Here is an 18,372-nt window from a genome sequence, read left to right as displayed (position 1 = left end):
TCGTCGGGCCCTCACCACTGCATCGATCCCAGCTACGCTGGAACCATGCGGTTTGTTGAGGGACAATGGAAAGGCCTGATGGTGTCACTTTGGTGCCGTGGACGTTGGGGCGGTCTTTAGTTTGGGACGTGACCTGTGTCGAAACTTTTGCCGCATCCCACGTCCAGGGCACCACGCTCAGAGCTGGAGCAGCTGCCTAGCAGGCTCAGGTAAGCAAGTGCCGCAAATATTCTGGTTTGACTGACTACCATGAATTTTCGGCGCTTGCTTTTGAAACGATTAACGGACACAAAAAAAGTTTTAAAAGACTTGTCTAGGAGGTTAGTTCTGGCCTCGGGGCACTCTAAAGCTGGCGGTTATCTCGCGCAAAGAATAGGGATAGCTAATACTATACAAAGAGGTAATACGGCCTGCGTTTTGGGGTCCATGCCAGTGACGTCTCTTGACGACGTGTTAATATTATGGTTGCCGCGCACTGACCTGTGGCGCACGCGCGCGCCTCTTACGCAGTACGACTCACTTTACGACGCAAACGCGTGTCATATTTTAATTGGCAAAATGTATCCAACAAAATACTGCATTGCAGCCGTTTGTCGGAACATATATACGTGTGTATAACAACAATAAACATAAGTATATAATAATAATAATAGCCTTTATTCATTAATCTTACACTAAACATTTTCTTACATTTTAAGTTTCACTGGATACCGGTTCCGAGAAGATTAAGTTGCTTTCCCAGCATAGGCCTCCCCTAAAGCTTTCCACAGAGTACGATCATGTGCCTTCCTTCTCCACGTAATGCCTGCTATATTTTTGATGTCGTCCTCCCATCTACGACATTGTCTCCCTTTCTTTCTTTTTCCTTGTCTTGGACACCACTCGGTTACGTCCAACATAAGTATATACGTGTGTGTAAAAAAAGACGGACTGTAAATAAAATGAATAATTGCATGTTAACATTACCTACTTGTCGCGTTATTTTATTACGTATTAACCTGTTGAAGAATAAAGCAATAAGATTTTGCATTTTACCACAGTAACGTACGTTAAAATGTGAAAAGTAGTAGGTATATTTTTTTTATCCAAAATGATTTCCATCAAAAATTGCCTATTGCGTATTTCTTTTCAATCCGTTCCATATGGGTATCAAGTGAGAGGGCTTGAAAAATAGAATTTTGACACAAAAAAAAACAAATACAATGTGGCTGCCATCACAAAAGTAACGTTAAGCAATGTGAACCTAATCGTCTGTACCTTAGTTCATACGCAGTAAATTTCATTTAATTTGATTGTGAATTTTGTGCAACTATGCTCAAAACACATCTGATGATGATGACATTTCTAACCTTCACTAGTGTATTCCGGGAGTAGCAACAAGTAGCTGTTTTTGTGTTCAACCTAGAGCGAATTCATGTACCTAGCTGTAAAATCTCCTTTCAAAGACTTTCTCTGAAGAATAAGATGTGGGAGGAATATATCCCTTCGCCTGATCAAGAATATAATAAGACAAAATCGAGTATGACAGTTATTTACTTAGACAGGCGATGGGATAACCGTATCCATATAATACCGTACCGTATCCGATAATCTAGCATTGATAGCCCCTGAGCAAAGCCGCGGACGGACGGACAGACAGACAGACATGGCGAAACTATAAGGGTTCCGTTTTTTGCCATTTTGGCTCCGGAATCCGAAAAACGGCGGTAAACTGCCAACCGTGCGACCGAACGGTCCTCTTTTGGTTGCACTCGCGCCCCACGTGTTACGGTAGAACGTCGTGGTTTTAGATCCTAAATCATTCGCGATAATTGCTACTGTTCGAATGTGAATTTGTGTTGTGTTGATTATATCAAGAGTGACCTACATAGACTGACTTTTATTTCTTTGCCTAAACGCTGGTCGCCCTGCCCGACTACCCACAAACATGAGTAAGGAAAAATGGAATCCGGCGCATCATGATCACGACTATTTGCCTTTATACCTAACAATCTTGTTCTCATTATGCACCTACTACACTTACAGAGTATTTAAAACTATATGATGGTTTCAATTAAATACACGAAAATGGCTTCTTACTTCTTACCTTTCAATATCTTTCAGAATTCTGAAAAATGATAATTTCAGATTCATGTACCTTCTTTTTATGATGCATCCGTAAACACTACAATATACTTACCTTAAACAGATTATCGAAGTCATTGTTTACGCGCGACGCGTCCAGCGTGCGAGCGGGCCTAGCCGCAACCCACGGCCGTTACCCGTTGTAAAGGTGCGCCGGCCGAACGTACCTAAACTGCGGAGTGTCCAACCCCTGCCTTTGCACCCCAGCCCAGCCCCCCTACCCGCTAGTTCCACCTCCTCCCATCAGTACTTTTGGTAAGTGGTTTAAAACATCATTCCCTACAACTATGCCAAAATTCGCTTATACATTCCCCTGATTTTCCTTCCTTGGGTAGCCTACTAGCTCTATTCATTTTTAAGATATTGAAGTCCATGCTAGTGACCCGAAAATTCTAAAACATTGTTGTCGAACTCATACTTTATCGACGTATATGTTCTGTATCGCTTACTAATGCTATCCAAACTTACAGTACAGGCACGCCAAACCAAAATTTATGACAGTGTTTAGAACAGCCCGTTGTTAACTAAAAAATAAAACAACGTATACTTTGTAATATTATTACAGAAATGCTTTATTATAATTAATGTCTAAACAGATGGATCATCATATAAATGTTATCTAGTACAACCTACAAGGCGGGCCGTCGAGAGCCGTGATCGTTACACCTCGCCGCCCTTGACGTCTCGCCTTATTCCATCACAAACAGGTTTTACAAATCATTTGTAATCATTTTGTACAGCCATATACAATTTTTTTGTTACCTCTAAATGTAAAAAATCTGAGGTGTCATAGGAAACTACGCTTCCTATTAAGTTTAATTACATAGGGGAATGAGGAGCAGCTACGCTTGTGACGTGCAACCGGCAAGGTAGACCTCGGAACTATAACTATCAGTACAGGACTTAACAATCATCACTATAACCAGCGAGCGCTGCCCGCCGCCCGCGACCGTGACCTCGCGCCGGCCGACCGCGCCCCACGACATTACTCGCATCTTTTCAGGAGGCTCATTAACTAAATAACTTAAATTAGTTACATAAAAATATACAAAAATATCATTTTCACAAAACAAAAATAACTATACATTCCATCATTAAAATATTCGATACGTATGATTTAAAAGCCGAGTTTAACTTAAACGAGAGCTTGACTTGAAATTAATAAATTACAATTATATAATTAAAATCACGGCTATAGTGCCGATTGTCTAGAACTGCCTGCGGCATATCTCAATCACTAGAAGATTCAAGGTCCCCTAGCCCAGCTAATAGTTATTCTACAACGAGCTAAACTACGGAAACGTTGCGGATCATACGACCATTCTGTTTCCTTTCGATTCATAAATTACACGAGAATGAGAGACGTTCAAATATTTATACATAGATTCATACGAACAACGAATAATACTAGAACACTTAGAGCTAAACTCAATAGAACTACGCCACGGTGACGCGACGGGCGAGCACCAGAGTCGGCGTCGACGCTGTACAACTATTGTTACAGTATATAGTATCGTATCATTCTTTACATCAGTCTGCTGCTACGGTATGTACAGAGGCGCCGCACGCCTGCGCGTCGCAGCCGCCGCGCGCGCCTTCCGCCGGTGCCTGCCTCTCACAACACAATACTACTAACACAATTATTATAGGTACAACACGACCTTATCTTACCATACACAGACACAAAAGGGCGCACGATAATATTTATATCTAATCAGATGTAATAACGGCTGTTGTCTGCCGCTACATTTACTATGAGAGGGTCACAGCCGGCGGTGCAATCCTGCCGATGTGCGGTAGGTGACAAAGCGGCAAGCTCTTTAGTTACAAATGTACAATCGCAAATATTCACAAATTTATAATAGGCGATACCCGCGCCGTCGCATCAGCCTATGCCCGCGGACGTTAATACTTTACACATACTACAGCACAGGGTTGGGAGGAGGCGGGCCGATGGGTCCCAACTCTGGCGCTTTCATGAAGAATTTCTCCAGTTTGGCAATGATGTGCTTTCCATAGGTGTACTTGCGCAACGAGCCAATATGAGGGCGAATCTTGTGCATGAGAACCTTGCGTTGGGTCGGTTCTGCCACGTCGATCATTTTTTGCACCACGTAGTTTGCGTATTGATCCTTCATCATCACGTGGAGAGCACTGAAAAAAGCACGACTGCGATCAATATTACAGACCGAACTGCCACTTGGGATGAAGATAATAAGTCAGAGAGCTAGTAGACATTATAGAGTAGTAGGATGAGAAAAGTAACAAAATCATGGGAAAAAAATACATGTAGTTTTGAAAATTATACAGTACAGTAGAGTTATACCTTGCGGTATCCAGATGAACATACTAAAAGTCCTCAAGGGGCTGTGCTGAGGGTGTAGGGGGGTTGAAGGTACCTTTTTCAGGTTTTAGCTAATATCTCGAATATTTGTTCGAATAGAATTATGTTTAGGTACTTTCTACATAAAATTTCCGACAAATTTGGTCATCTTTTTTTTGCTCTAAAAAATAAAGAGAAACTGTTTTTGAAAATATATCGTGCGCCCACTACACAGCTTGATCTTAACAGCCATCGATACTCGCTTTTTGTCCAAATACCAAGTCCAAAGCTGATCTCTCTTTTCTCCTCCCTACTAAAGGGTCAGCAAAATATCACGCATTACGAGTAGGTATTACACCAACTACAAGAGACGCTGGGTAACGAAATGTCCCCGAAATGTGGGGTTGGAAGCGAGGAGCCAATTACCACCATTGATCCTAGTCGTATGCTTCCGCTGCTTAGGCTCATGTACATACAAACGATGTAGCTACATGTAGATTATCATCAAGGAGCGGAATTTCTCATAGCAAAAATCAAACGTCAAAGGAATTGAACATAAGTTTTATCGAATATCGATAAATATTTCAGCAATTAATAAAACAGAAAATAGTAGGTACTTTTAAAATAGCACTTTTTAAGCTAGTTAGGTACAATTAAAATATAAAGAGCTTGAGCTGCTTTAAATTAACTTTACATTTAGAGCAATATACCGTTAAAGAGTCCTCATTGTAAGTAAGGGATGTTTTTTATCCATTTGTCAATCGTTTTTCTTTTAGGATTAATCATTTTAATAACACGGGAATGACTTAGAAAAACTCAAGCGACATAAATGTCATAATATGTGACGTTGCCGGGATTTACTTTATTTTAATATGGAGATGCAAGTCGCTTATCAAAGAGGTCAAATGTTACAGAATAATGTTACAAGGCGATAACAAGCGAAGAGTCGATTCGACAACATCGATAACTGGAATAGTCGATAAAACTTATGTTCAATCCCTTTGATGTTTGATTTTTGCTATGAGAAATTCCGCTCCTTGATTATCACAGAAGTAGGAGACGAAGATGTTGATGTAGAATACGATGAATAAGATAATAATAAAGACAGACTGATTTGCTTTTTCTATTCTTAAATATCAAAAAGGTCATTTCGTTATTCTTAAAGCGTCTTCTTTTTGAATCTGTTAAAACTTACACAACCCGTAGCTCCTAAAGTATAAATCGTAGAGAAAAAATGAATATGACCAAATTTGTAGAAAATTTTATGTATAAACTTTTGTCCAAAGTAATCATAATGCTATTTGTAAAAATATTCGAGATATGAGCAAAAACCTAAAAAAAGGTACCTTTAACCCCCCTTACACCATCAGCACACCCCCCACCCTTGAGAACTTTAAGTGTGTTCATCTGGATACTGCAAGGTATAACTGTAGGTACCAATATTCAAAACTACACGAGTTTTTTCCCCTGATTGCCCATATTCATCTTTATTTGATCCTATTATAGGTATCTAAGGCAGTGTTAAAAAAAAAAATATTTCCTTTATGCTATCTAAACACAAAAATATAGACCCGACACTGAAGGCTAATGGGGCTTACCCGAACCTTGAATTATAAAACCATAATAATACCCTATATTTTGTGAGGAATATGTTCTAAAGGTCTCTCACAGTCACAGCAACCATGACGTGCGCACGGTCTTTTTTTAAGGTTATAAATTTAAGAAGTTTGTTCGCCGTCAGACAGCGCTGCTCGACGCAATCGCAACGGCTGCGTTCAACATACCGCGTAAGGCCGTGTTGCACGACAGGGTTTCTGTGACCGATAAAAATGGTCTCGCCGGAAGACCAGCGCTGGCTTCACCCTAGGAGCCCGCATTTATGCTGAGGCGGGACCTTTTTCACACACAAATTAATAATTTTCGGGAATTACCACGGGAATTTTGCAAAAACCCGGAATTTCAATTCAACTGCTGTATCTAATAAAATGACTTACGCGTGCGAAGCCTTAATAATTTGAGTGCATATATATGTCCTACTAATACTAGGGCGCTGCTGTGACGTAGTAAACATTAGCTCTGTACAAATTATTAATCTAAAATAACGAAAGCGAAGGATTTGTCATAAATCCATTCAAAAAGTACCGAAAACCAGTGAATTTATCGAACTAAACACAAATTATGTAGATAAAGTGAACACAACTTCCGTAAAACAAGTGACAAACGAAAACAACAAAGTGACGTTAAGTGACTATAATAACAGTGAACAAAACTATCTAATGCCTAAAAACAAAAAAAAACTGTACATTTTAAAAAGTGAACTACAAATATTTACGGAGCATTATAGTGTAAGGTGCGAGAAAAAAGTTAATAATTGATAACCTCAAAATAGCATTTAAATAATAACTGCAACATCATTTCGTTATAAATAGCTGTAGCGAACAACGACATCTATGAGGAACTATCAATAGCACTACGCCACATTCGATCGCGATCTATCCACGCCGAAATAGTAAGCGCAGTAGCAACCATTCAGTACCGTAACGATCCTCTTAATATTACACAGTCATAACAAAAGAGGGCGCTGTAATAAAAAAAAATGGACGAAATAAAAACTTTGTTGAGAACTATGCAGGTAGAAATAAGGCAACAGAAGCTGGACATGCAGGACATGAAGCAAGATATTAAAAACACGATAAATAATAATATTAACGAAAAATTTAAACACCTAGAATCAAAAAATGAGCAACTCGAACAAAAATTAGAAAAACAAAAATTTGCTATAGAAAACCTAGAAAGATGTAAAAGGAGAAAAAAATTACTTTTTTTCGGCGTAGAAGAAACTGAAAAGTGCTACCACAGTTTAGAAGCAATTGTAGTTGACATTATAAAAAACATCCTAAAAATAAATTGCGAAAATAACAGCATCGAATACGTGAGAAGACACGGGAGGAAAGGGGAGAAGATAAGGCCCATTGTCGTGACAATGCTCACTATGGGGTTAAAAATAAAAAATCAACAAAATAAGAAAAAACTAGACACAACATCGTACTACATTAAAGAAGACTATCCACCGGAAATGTTGAACAAGCGAAAGGAACTCCAGAAAGAAGTAGAAAAGGAAAGAGAACAAGGAAGAAAAGCGGTTATTAAATATGATAAACTTATTATCCTTAAAAACAAAAACGACTACCAAAATAAACAGTTTAAGGAACCGCAAGAAATCAACAGCAAAAAGAGAAGTCGACCAGAATCGCCAGAAATTACAGCGAAACCAAAAACAAATCAAAATAAAAACCAGCCTTCGAAGATCAACAAAACCAATGTAATGGAAAACTTCATTTTAAAAACTCCAACCTTCACCTACCCGGACAAAAGCTCGTCTGAACAACAAAGTACAAGCTCCAACAAAAACACGATATAGCAATTAAAGCAGCCCTCTCCCAGTCCCCCAATACAGCCTGTCACCGCGTGGGTACGAGACTGTAACCCTCCACTCCACCCACTATACATATGTACATTTAATGCCCGATCGCTACTATCATATGGAAGGCTATTAGAATTTAAACAAGCTATATCAGGGATTAAATACGATATAATTGGTCTGTCAGAGATAAGACGCACAGGATATAACATAGAAGAAGATGAAAACCACATATTCTGTTATTTTGGAGAGGCAAAAGGACAACCAACACGGAGTAGGTTTCCTTATAAAGAAATACCTTAAAGGAAATATAGAAAGTTTCACTGCATTGTCTGATAGAATATGTATATTACAGCTAAAAATAGGAAACAAAGACATATACTTAATTCAAGTTTACGCCCCTACCTCAGATGCAACTGAATCAGAAATTGAAATGTTCTACGAAAAATAACAAGAATGTCTGGAATATTGTAAAAACACCCTTATAATTATGGGAGACTTCAATGCCAGGGTTGGCTGTAAGTTAAAAGGCGAAGATAGAATATTGGGCAATACATGTTTCGGCAAGAGAGACAAAAGAGGCGACATATTCATTCAATTCTGCTGGGAAAAAAACTTATTTGTAATCAACAGCCTATTTAAAAAACCTAGCAAAAACCTATGGACATGGCTTTCATCAAAAAACAATAAAAGTCAGATAGATTACATTTTATCAAATTTAAAAGAAAAATTTACCAATATTGAAGTATTACACAAATTACCCTTCCCCAGCGATCACAGACTTGTAAGGAGCACTTTGTTGCGGACCAACAAGAAAAAATCAAGAGGCAAATACAAAACCAAAAACTACTCATTGTACACTATTGACGAGCAACAGAAATTCAAGAAAAATCTAGAACTACACTCTTCGAATATAAAATTAGAAGAAAACGAAAATGTAGAAAATTACTATAAAAAAATCAAAAGAGCGATTAAGGAAAGTTTCAAATCAACAGTGTGCAACAAAGAAAAACAAAAAATACAACCCATTATTACAGATAATACAAGAATGCTTTTAAATAGAAGAAACTACCTAACACATAAAAAACCGTTATCATTGGAAGAAAAAAAAGAAAAAACTTATTTACTTATATAAAAACGTCCAAAAAATTATAAAAAAAAAGAATACCTAAATCATAGATTATCCACTATCTTCACTACCTTCTATTAAGTACGAAAAAAGGTCTGAAAGAACTAAAAACATCTAAACAATGGATACCTTGCTTGCAGGAGAACACCAAAAGTAATAAGAAGACTTTTTCTAGATCAGGAATAATAAAAATAGCTACTGAGTTTTATAAAGACCTAAACTCAATCAAGACAGCGCCGCGCACAAAGATACAAACAGAAACGGAATATCACAATAGTACCACCTTACAACGATTTTCACTTCAAGAAATCTCTACAAAAATTAAAGCACTAAAAAAGGAGAAAAGCACCGGACCGGATAGTATACCAAACGAGGCAATTATAGCTGGAGAGCCTGTCTTAACACCGCTTCTGACCACTCTATTTAATAAAATTTTAGACGAAAAAGAAATCCCTTGTGAATGGGTGAAATCAGACATCGTTCTTCTCTATAAGAAAGGAAACCCATCTGACATTGGTAATTATAGAAAAAATAATTATAAGCCTACAACCTAATCTCTACAAACTGTTTGCCTCTTGCGTGGAAATGCGTCTAGCAGACTATACCGAGATACACCAACCGGTAGAGCAAGCAGGTTTCAGAAAGAATTACTCGACTATGGATCACATTCACTCTATAGAATTAGTGATAGAAAAGTATGAGGAAATGAACCGCTCGCTCTACCTAGCGTTTATAGATTATGCCAAAGCATTCGACTCTATTTCCCACGATAGTATATGGAGAGCTCTACAGGAATGCAAGGTACCATGGGAAACTGTAGAACTTATAAAAAATATATATAAAAATAGTAAAAGTAGAATAATATTGGACAAAACAGGATCGGAAATAGATATACATAGAGGAGTCCGGCAAGGCGGCCCTTTATCACCCAGAATTTTTATAACCGTACTCCAAAGCATTATGAAACGGAAAATTTTTGAGCAACCTCAGATTTGCTGATGATATAGTACTCTTACAGGAAATACATGCAAATAGCTATGAAATTGGTTTAGAATTAAACACATCGAAAACAAAAATTATGACAAACCAAAAAAAAACCCCATAATTGTCAACAACGCTCCACTAGATTATGTCGATGAATATATATACCTAGGTAAACAAATATCTTTCAGGAAAACTAGACATCGAGACGAACTAGACGAATAAACATGGCCTGGAACAAATTTTGGAGCTTAAAGGAAGTCCTTAAATCAAATATTCCGATGAGATTGAAGAAAAAAGTTCTTGACTCCTGTATTTTGCCATCTCTCTCTTGTGCATCACAAACATGGATATTCAAAAACCAGACCAAAAATAAGATGTTAACAACCCAAAGAGCCATGGAACGAAGCGTTTTAAAAATAAAATTAAAGCATAAAAGGACAAATACAGACATAAGAAATACAACAAGTTATAGACGCTTTACAACACTGCAAAAAACTAAAGTGGAAATGGGCTGGTCACGTCGCACGTATGGACGATGAAAAGTGGACAAAAAAGTTAACTACATGGAAAGGACCACTAGGCAAGAGAAATAGAGGCAGACCAGTGAGATGGCTCGACGAGAAACTGAAAACAGCGGGAAGTAACTGGAAGGAAAGGGCGACGGATAGAATCGTGTGGAGAAAAATGGAGGAGGCCTTTACTCTGTAGTGAGGTCCTTAATAAAATATTGATATTGAATTGCATGCTATAAATGTATTAACTGTAACTTAGACTATAATTCAAATAATTAAATAAATTTTATAAATTTTATACTAATTACCAAATTAATAATTGTCTAATCTTTTATATACCAACCGAGAAATTGAAATTATACATTCTATTGTTTTATTAATAAGTCAAATAATTTATTTTAATTTATATTATCAAATTAATTATGATCTAGTATTTAATTACCAAATGAAATTGAGAAATTGTAAATTTATTTTAAAATTGTATCGTTTAATTGTATTAAGGAATAAAAGAGGCTTATTATTATATATATTATTATATGTCGTACTAATATTAGTCCATGGGCCAGCCAAGATTTCGGTATAATTTGGGGGTACCAAATTTCCTTTTTACAGCAGTTACATAGGTTTATTATGATGTTAAAAAACCATGATTGCCATCTCAAAGTAGTAGCTAATAGAAATGGCGGCCAATCCAAGATGGCAAGATGATGGATGGAACTCGAGAAGTATTCGTCCGATTTCATTAAAAAAAAATTAAAACCGAAGCTCTATATATGTGCTTTAAATTTTGTTATGTATATTATATCAGTAAAATCAACAGTTAATAAGTAATTAAATAAATATTTAAAAGTTTATTATTATTATTTTTTAAGTTTTTACAAAATATCTTGTACATTACAAAAAGCATTAGATAAGGAATAGTAGCGTTTTAAATTATCTTTAATTTGACGTATAACATATATGGGTCTGATGGCTGAAAACACATTGAAACATGAATTTGATTTTATTTCCGTTGAAATTCACCGTTGACTAAATAACTGCGTTGACTAAATAAGTTGTTTTTTAATGTACACGATATTTTGTGAAAACTTGTATTAAAAAAATAATTACAAACAAAAATTTTAAAAATTTCAATCAAAACAAATCATATAACAAAATTTAAAGCACACAAATAGAACTTTTGTTTAAAAAAAAAACAGAAATGAAATCGGACGAATAGTTCTCGAGTTATAGTTGTTTTTTTAAAACTCGACATCCGCCATCTTGGATTGGCCGCCATTTCTATTAGCTACTACTTTTAGATGGCAATCATGGTTTTTTTACATCGTAATAAACCTGTCTAACTATTGTAAGAAGGAAACTTAGTACCCCCAAATTATACCATTTTGTTAAATTTGGCTAGCTGGCCCATGCACTATATTATAAATGTGAAAGTTTGTGAGTGAGTGAGTGAGTATGTTTGTTACTTCTTCACGCTGAAACGGCTGGACGGATTTGGATGAAATTTGGCGAAAAGTTAGTTTATAACCTGGATTAAAACATATGATACTTTTTATCCCGATATTCCCACGGGATAGGGATAAAATCTCGAAATAACAACGGCTATGCAGGTAGTTGGACGTCTGGAATAACACATAGGCAACTTTTTGACCCGATATTCCCACGGGATACTTAGGGATAAAATCTTGAAATAACAACCGCTGGGCTTGGAGCCATCACATTTTGTATGTAGGTAGCTGGACCTCTGAAATAACACATAAGCTACTTTTTATCCCGATATTTCCACGGGATAGGAATAAAATCTTGAAATAACAACCGCTGGGCTTAGTCATGAAATTTGGTATGCAGGTAGTTGGACGTCTGGAATAACACATAGGCAACTTTTTGACCCGATATTCCCACGGGATACTTAGGGATAAAATCTTGAAATAACAACCGCTGGGCTTGGAGCCATCACATTTTGTATGTAGGTAGCTGGACCTCTGAAATAACACATAAGCTACTTTTTATCCTGATATTTCCACGGGATAGGAATAAAATCTCGAAATAATAACCGCTGGGCTTAGAGTCTTGAAATTTGGTATGAAGGTAGCTGGACGTCTGGAATAACACATAGGCGACTTTTTGACCCGATATTCCCACGGAATAACCTAGGGATAAAATCTCGAAATAACAACCACTGGGCTTAAAACCATGAAATTTGGTATGTAGGTAGCTAGGCCTCTGGAATAACACATAAGCTTTTCTTACCCCGATATTCCCACGGGATAGGGATAATATCTTGAAATAACTTGAATAACTTGATTTACGGTTGACCTTGCATCAGTCAGTATGGCTGATCGCTGCGGGCTCTCTGCCCTCTATCTCAATAACGGTTGGACGTACGAACAATTTTTAACACAATATTTGTTGCAAATTTTATGGACGACCGGATGGCCAAGTGGTTAGAGAACCTGAATACGAAGCTTGAGGTCCCGGGTTCGATTCCCGGCCGGGGCAGACATTTGTATGTAAAGTACAATTCAATAGAATCTGACAATTTTCTACATATTTAAGACACCCTATCGTGGGCACACTTGATTATATATGTCCCTGGTGTTGCAATTATCATCTAAAAGAAATCAAAAAAGAATAATAGTCACATCACTAAGCCTTAGGCAGCCCGGTGTTTATATTAGTAGGCTGGAAGTGTCTACAGGATTGTCAGATTCTATTGAATTGAAGTTTATAATACGAATGTTTGTTCTCGGGCCTTGGATCTTTAATATGTATTTAAGTATGTATCTATCTACAGGGTGTCCCAGAAGTACCACGTCACAGTGACACCAGAGGTAGGCCAGCTCAAGAGGAACCTAACCAACCTAACATGACCCCAGTAAAAGTTGCACGGTTTTCGAGTTATTACCGAAATAAAGATTTTTGGGGATACTCCCCCCAATCGGGTTTTAGAATATTTTTAATATAGGCTTACGTTTGACCTCAATCTCGCTTGATGGAAGGCGAAGATGAGGCCTAAGATGGTACACGTTTGTCTAGGAGGTGTCTGTTCACTTTGACCTTAAAGATGTCCAGATTATAGCGTTAACTAAATAATATTATGTATCGTTTTAAACATTTGTGATTTTCATTCATAGTCAAAATACCACCAACGGGACTTATCACGCTAACACACACGAGTAATATTTACCTCGGCATTTCGGCAACATTGCAGTGGCCGTGGTCACGAGTAGACTGAAGTGTGGGGTTTCAAGTCTGCCTAGCAGCGCGAGTCCTTCGAACTACCCTGTATTTTTGCAGTGTGGAGGAGGAGGAACTGAATGAACAAACATTTCTAGTATAAACGTAGCTATCATAAGGTCGCGGGTGAGCAAAGTAGGTGATTGTTTCAGTTCATTAATATGGACCTCGGCAAAGTAACGCCTGAATCAATAAATTATTAGGTAATGTAACATGTTTTTACTTAACACTGACGGCTTACGGCATCAGCAAAGTAATAAGAATGCCTAATGTTATCGCAGTAAGATACATGTGTCATACCATTTCTGAATCTGCATAACATGCCTAATTTATTGACGTTATTTATTTGTTTCGTTTCTGGTAATTTTTTTTCATGGCAGATGCTTAAAGTTGTAACTCATGTTTTTGAGACAACTTAAATCAAGATTAATGAAGTTTTTTTCAGCATTTTACGGTAGTTACTGACAAAATAACACACTGCACTTCTAAAGTAACTATTCACGATTCGATACACGTAAAAACTCTTCTTAAGAGCTTTCCAAGTCGATGCTGGTACTAAAAATGTCAAGACAAAGGGGAGTATCCCCAAAAATCTTTATTTCGGTAATAACTCGAAAAACGTGCAACTTTTACTGGGGTTATGTTAGGTTGGTTAGGTTCCTCTTGAGCTGTCACTGTGACGTGGTACTTCTGGAAAACCCTGTATATAAGTATGTTTATCCGTTGCCTACTATCCATAGTACAAACTTTGCTTAGTTTGGGACTAGGTCAATTGGTGTCAAGTGTGCCATGATATTTATTTTATTTATTTATTTTATGCTGTACAGTTTTGTAATAAATGTTAACATCACTGGAGCTACAGAAACCGAGATGATCACGAAAAACTGACTTTTTTTTGTCATTTGACCTTGAATAACTTACGACGCGGACACGAGATTAAGGGGCTGTTTCACCATCCATTGATTAGTGTTAACTGGCGGTTAGGTGTGATGCCGGCTCTATTTGTTTTGTTCGAATAGACGGAGACGGCATCACATTTAACCGTCGGTTAACGCTAACCAATGGATTGTGAAACAGCCTCTAAATGTGACTTTTGAGACTGTAGCGACACAGTTGTATAGCTACCTATATAGCGATATCTTAATAGGTTAGCTATACCGACGGGCTCGCCAGTAGTCTCTCGCCCATAGGACTGTGTACTCGTCAATGAACTAAAATAATTTCCTTGCTCACCCGCGACCTTACGATAGCTAAGCTTATGCAAAGTTGTTAGACTGGTGGTTGGTAGCATGGTGTACGGTTGTGTCACTCTGAAGATGAGCTCTGTTTGAGTTCGAAACGCGTCAGTGTAGTGCGGTGGTGGTGATAGATGGGTTTGTGTGATTTGTGTGTGTTCTTACAGTGTGGAGGTGGAGGAACTGCATGAACACGCATATTTTGCATAAGCTTAGCTATCGTAAGGTCGCGGGTGAGCAAGGAAATTATTTTAGTTCATTGATATGGACCTCCGCAAAGTAACGCCTGATTCAATAAATTGTGTACTCGTCCTTTTGGGAATAAATAATAGTTAACAGTATTCTTGGTTTGAACGCAGTGACTCTCCCCAAATTGATATAACCCAATAAACACTAAAGAGACAATATTTAGAACACCAAAATGAAGCTGTATACGAGTTTCCAGCTTATTATCTCTCATTCCGAGATTGACCCCTTCTCATTCCTTAATTGACTGAATAGACATCGCAAAAATCGGTGTGAGCCAATTTGTATGAGTCTTGCTAGTCCAGATTTTTGACTATACCGTAAACATAAAACGTGTTACAAAATGGGTAGCTATTTTATTAAAGACTTTGTTATTCCGCGGACATTAAGTAAATATGTGTGTATGTACTGAAATATGATTTTCATATCAATGAAAAAAATGAAATTTATCGTATGGCAGTGACTCAAAGGTTAACAATCCCTTTTCCACTTTACGGGTATATTCGTAACACCGTGTACCTCTACATACGAGTATATTTTTTTTCAATGAGTTCATATCAATCGTCTATGCTGGGCGGTTCGGAAATTAAAATGACTCATTCATTGGTTTTCGTACTCATTGTTTTTTTGCGAGAAACTAATTATTGTTTTTGTTTACTACCGTGATATCGTATGAATAGTTAACATGATAATATATTTTATAATACAACAACAGTCGCATGCAACTGACAGTAGGTACCATGCAAATGAACCTGTAGAGAAAGACGTCGAATTTTGTGTAAATATGGTACTGACTTGTCATTAAACCCGCAGAGTTCGTCTATAAGCAGCGCGCGTTCGTTGCGCGTGGCGTGCGTGACACACTTCTCGACCACGTTGGAGGCGAACTTGTGCTGCGACAGCTGCAGCACCTTGCCGCGCACGGCCGCCACCAGCCGCGACCGGTCCTCGCCCGCGCCGTGCTCCAGCACGTGCTGCACCACGTAGTTGCCGTACTGGTCCTGCAACAACCACACCCAACACGTTAATACAACACACTACTACGAGGGCTGCTACTTATGCATCGACAGTTAAAAAAATCGGTCAAGTGCGAGTGCGAGCGACTCGCGCATGAAGGGTTCCGCACCTCCTCCTCCGCACCTCCTTTTTCAGTAATAGTTTTTTGTAAAAAAATCAAATACAAGCATTTTTGCTGGCGGTACTTTTTGCCCCTGGTTACCAAAGTAGGTGGGCCAATCAACTTTTTTACCGACACTAATCTGTCCGCGACATTTTTCAAACAATTACAGATTTTTGTAAGTAAACATGTTTTTTCTGTAATTTAATAGATGGTGTACATGAATACATGCCATCCTACGTAAGTTCCACCTATTAAACCGTGAAATATCTTGTCAGAAGTACGATTTTTTGCTAACGCCAGAGACAATTTTGGTAACGCAGGAGACGCCCAAAGTGTCGGTAAAATAGTTGATTGGCCCAGGTAGGTTGTCGTCAAGACGAATCAAATGAGACCAAAATCGATGCAGTCGTGTCGTTTTATTACAGAGTTCCTATGGCCAACGCCAACATCTAACTTCATCGTCAGATCAGCTCTACGTCATAATACATGCATGCAAAATGTCAGCTCAATCGGTTCAAGATATCCACTTCAAATTTAAGTTAAAATATTAATTCCACCTGAACAAACATAACTAGTTACATTACATAACAAGTTAATAAAAACATATCACCAAAATGTAAGCACGACGTGCAAGTATTTTGAATAAAAAACATTTTTTAATTCTCATCCTGGCTATCGCCCTCTCGGAGGCTGAATAGCGCTTCAGGCTCTTGCCATGCGCAGCAGCAGAAAAAAACTAGCTGTCAGTTTGATTCATTCGCGGGAAATTCAGTGGACTTCGTATGTTGTGTAATTAAATAATAAGAAGCTCGACTAGTGTGAATAAATTTTAAACTGTATTATAAACCTTGTAAATAGTGTTAAATACTTAGTATGATTTTTTTAGTGTAAAAAACAATAGGTAAACATAGTGATTATACGGTGTGGATTCGGCGAGCGCTTTATCAAAGTTGCTGGCTTCATTGGGTTTTTGGGTCATAAATTGGTTTATTAATTTTGCACAAAAAAGAATAAACCTCACAATCAGTCAGTCACTATATTATATTATCGAAGCATTTATAAAATATTTGTCGTTGCTAGGCAACCAAAAAACGCTGAAAAAAAAACACGTTTCTCGTATGACGACCCCCTTTAATTTGTAACTTTACTTTATTTTTAGTATTTGTTGTCAACAATGGCTAAATGCTGCTTAAAAAAATCTGTGAATACCGGGTCAAAAATGAGAAAAAAGGATGGGATATCTTATTTTTCGTAAGTTCTATTGATTCATCAGTAAATACTGGGTACATATAGAGCAATTTTATGAATTTGAATTATTATTAGTTATATTGGCATCTACCTGAATATAGCTGCAAATGTCTCGTTGACCGTGTTTGTTAGAAAGTTTTCTTCGGGACTGTGTTTCTAAGTAAATATATAATCAAAGAAGTTACCGGTAAAAGTAACGTTAATTGGGTAATGATACTATAATGTTCAGTTATCAACTGACGTTATATTTTAATACCGGTACTGGGTATTTTTATGATTTACCGTTATGTACTTATAGTGTGACGTTATGTACTTATTGGTAACGTTAACAAGCCTTGACTGAGGTATCGCCAAAACGTGCTGTTTAAACGCATCGACTGCTTCTTCTTGTATCGAAAATCGTTGACCACATTCTTTGCGTTTGGTACTTAATTAATAAAAGTCATTGGGTACCGATTCAGGGCTGCGCGGCGAATGACCCGTTAATTCGATTTTCTGAGCTTCCAAAAACCGACTTGGTTCGCCTGATGTACGACAGCTGGCAAATGGCAAATGCATATTATGATTCTATTTTTATAGTGTAATTGCATACTTTGATACTTTTTCAATGACAGTGCTTATTTCAGTTGTTATACGCATTAGGCGTGTTATATTAAACCCTTTTTTTACAGTTCTAGTTCTTTTATACAGTTCTTTCTCGCTGTATTTCTTTATTATGTATCTAAGAAAATGTTTATTTTTGTAGAAATAATGCAGCCTCTGAAAAAACAAGGCCAGTTTACGACTGATGTCA

The 18,372-nt window shown here is 37.5% G+C and overlaps 1 protein-coding gene across 2 annotated transcripts in view; it reads right to left on the bottom strand.

Annotated features, from left to right (window-relative positions):
* Positions 1-2,668: 2,668 nt before the first annotated feature.
* pum (pumilio) overlaps positions 2,669-18,372 on the bottom strand; it is a 136,134-nt gene continuing 120,430 nt past the window's right edge. Inside the window, exons 9-10 of one of the 2 annotated variants that reach the window (XM_074091547.1) lie at positions 16,007-16,212; positions 2,669-4,293 (exon numbers count right to left, since the gene is read on the bottom strand). In XM_074091547.1, the coding sequence (XP_073947648.1) occupies positions 4,047-4,293; positions 16,007-16,212 (453 nt within the window). In that variant the 3' untranslated portion in view covers positions 2,669-4,046. The remainder of the gene's footprint in view (positions 4,294-16,006; positions 16,213-18,372) is intronic. The other variant, XM_074091555.1, reaches the window with a different exon arrangement.

The sequence above is a fragment of the Choristoneura fumiferana genome, chromosome Z (assembly GCF_025370935.1).
Source record: "Choristoneura fumiferana chromosome Z, NRCan_CFum_1, whole genome shotgun sequence".
NCBI lineage: Eukaryota > Metazoa > Arthropoda > Insecta > Lepidoptera > Tortricidae > Choristoneura > Choristoneura fumiferana.
The sequence above is the reverse complement of the archived record's forward strand: the minus strand, read 5'-3'. Positions and strand labels throughout refer to the sequence as shown.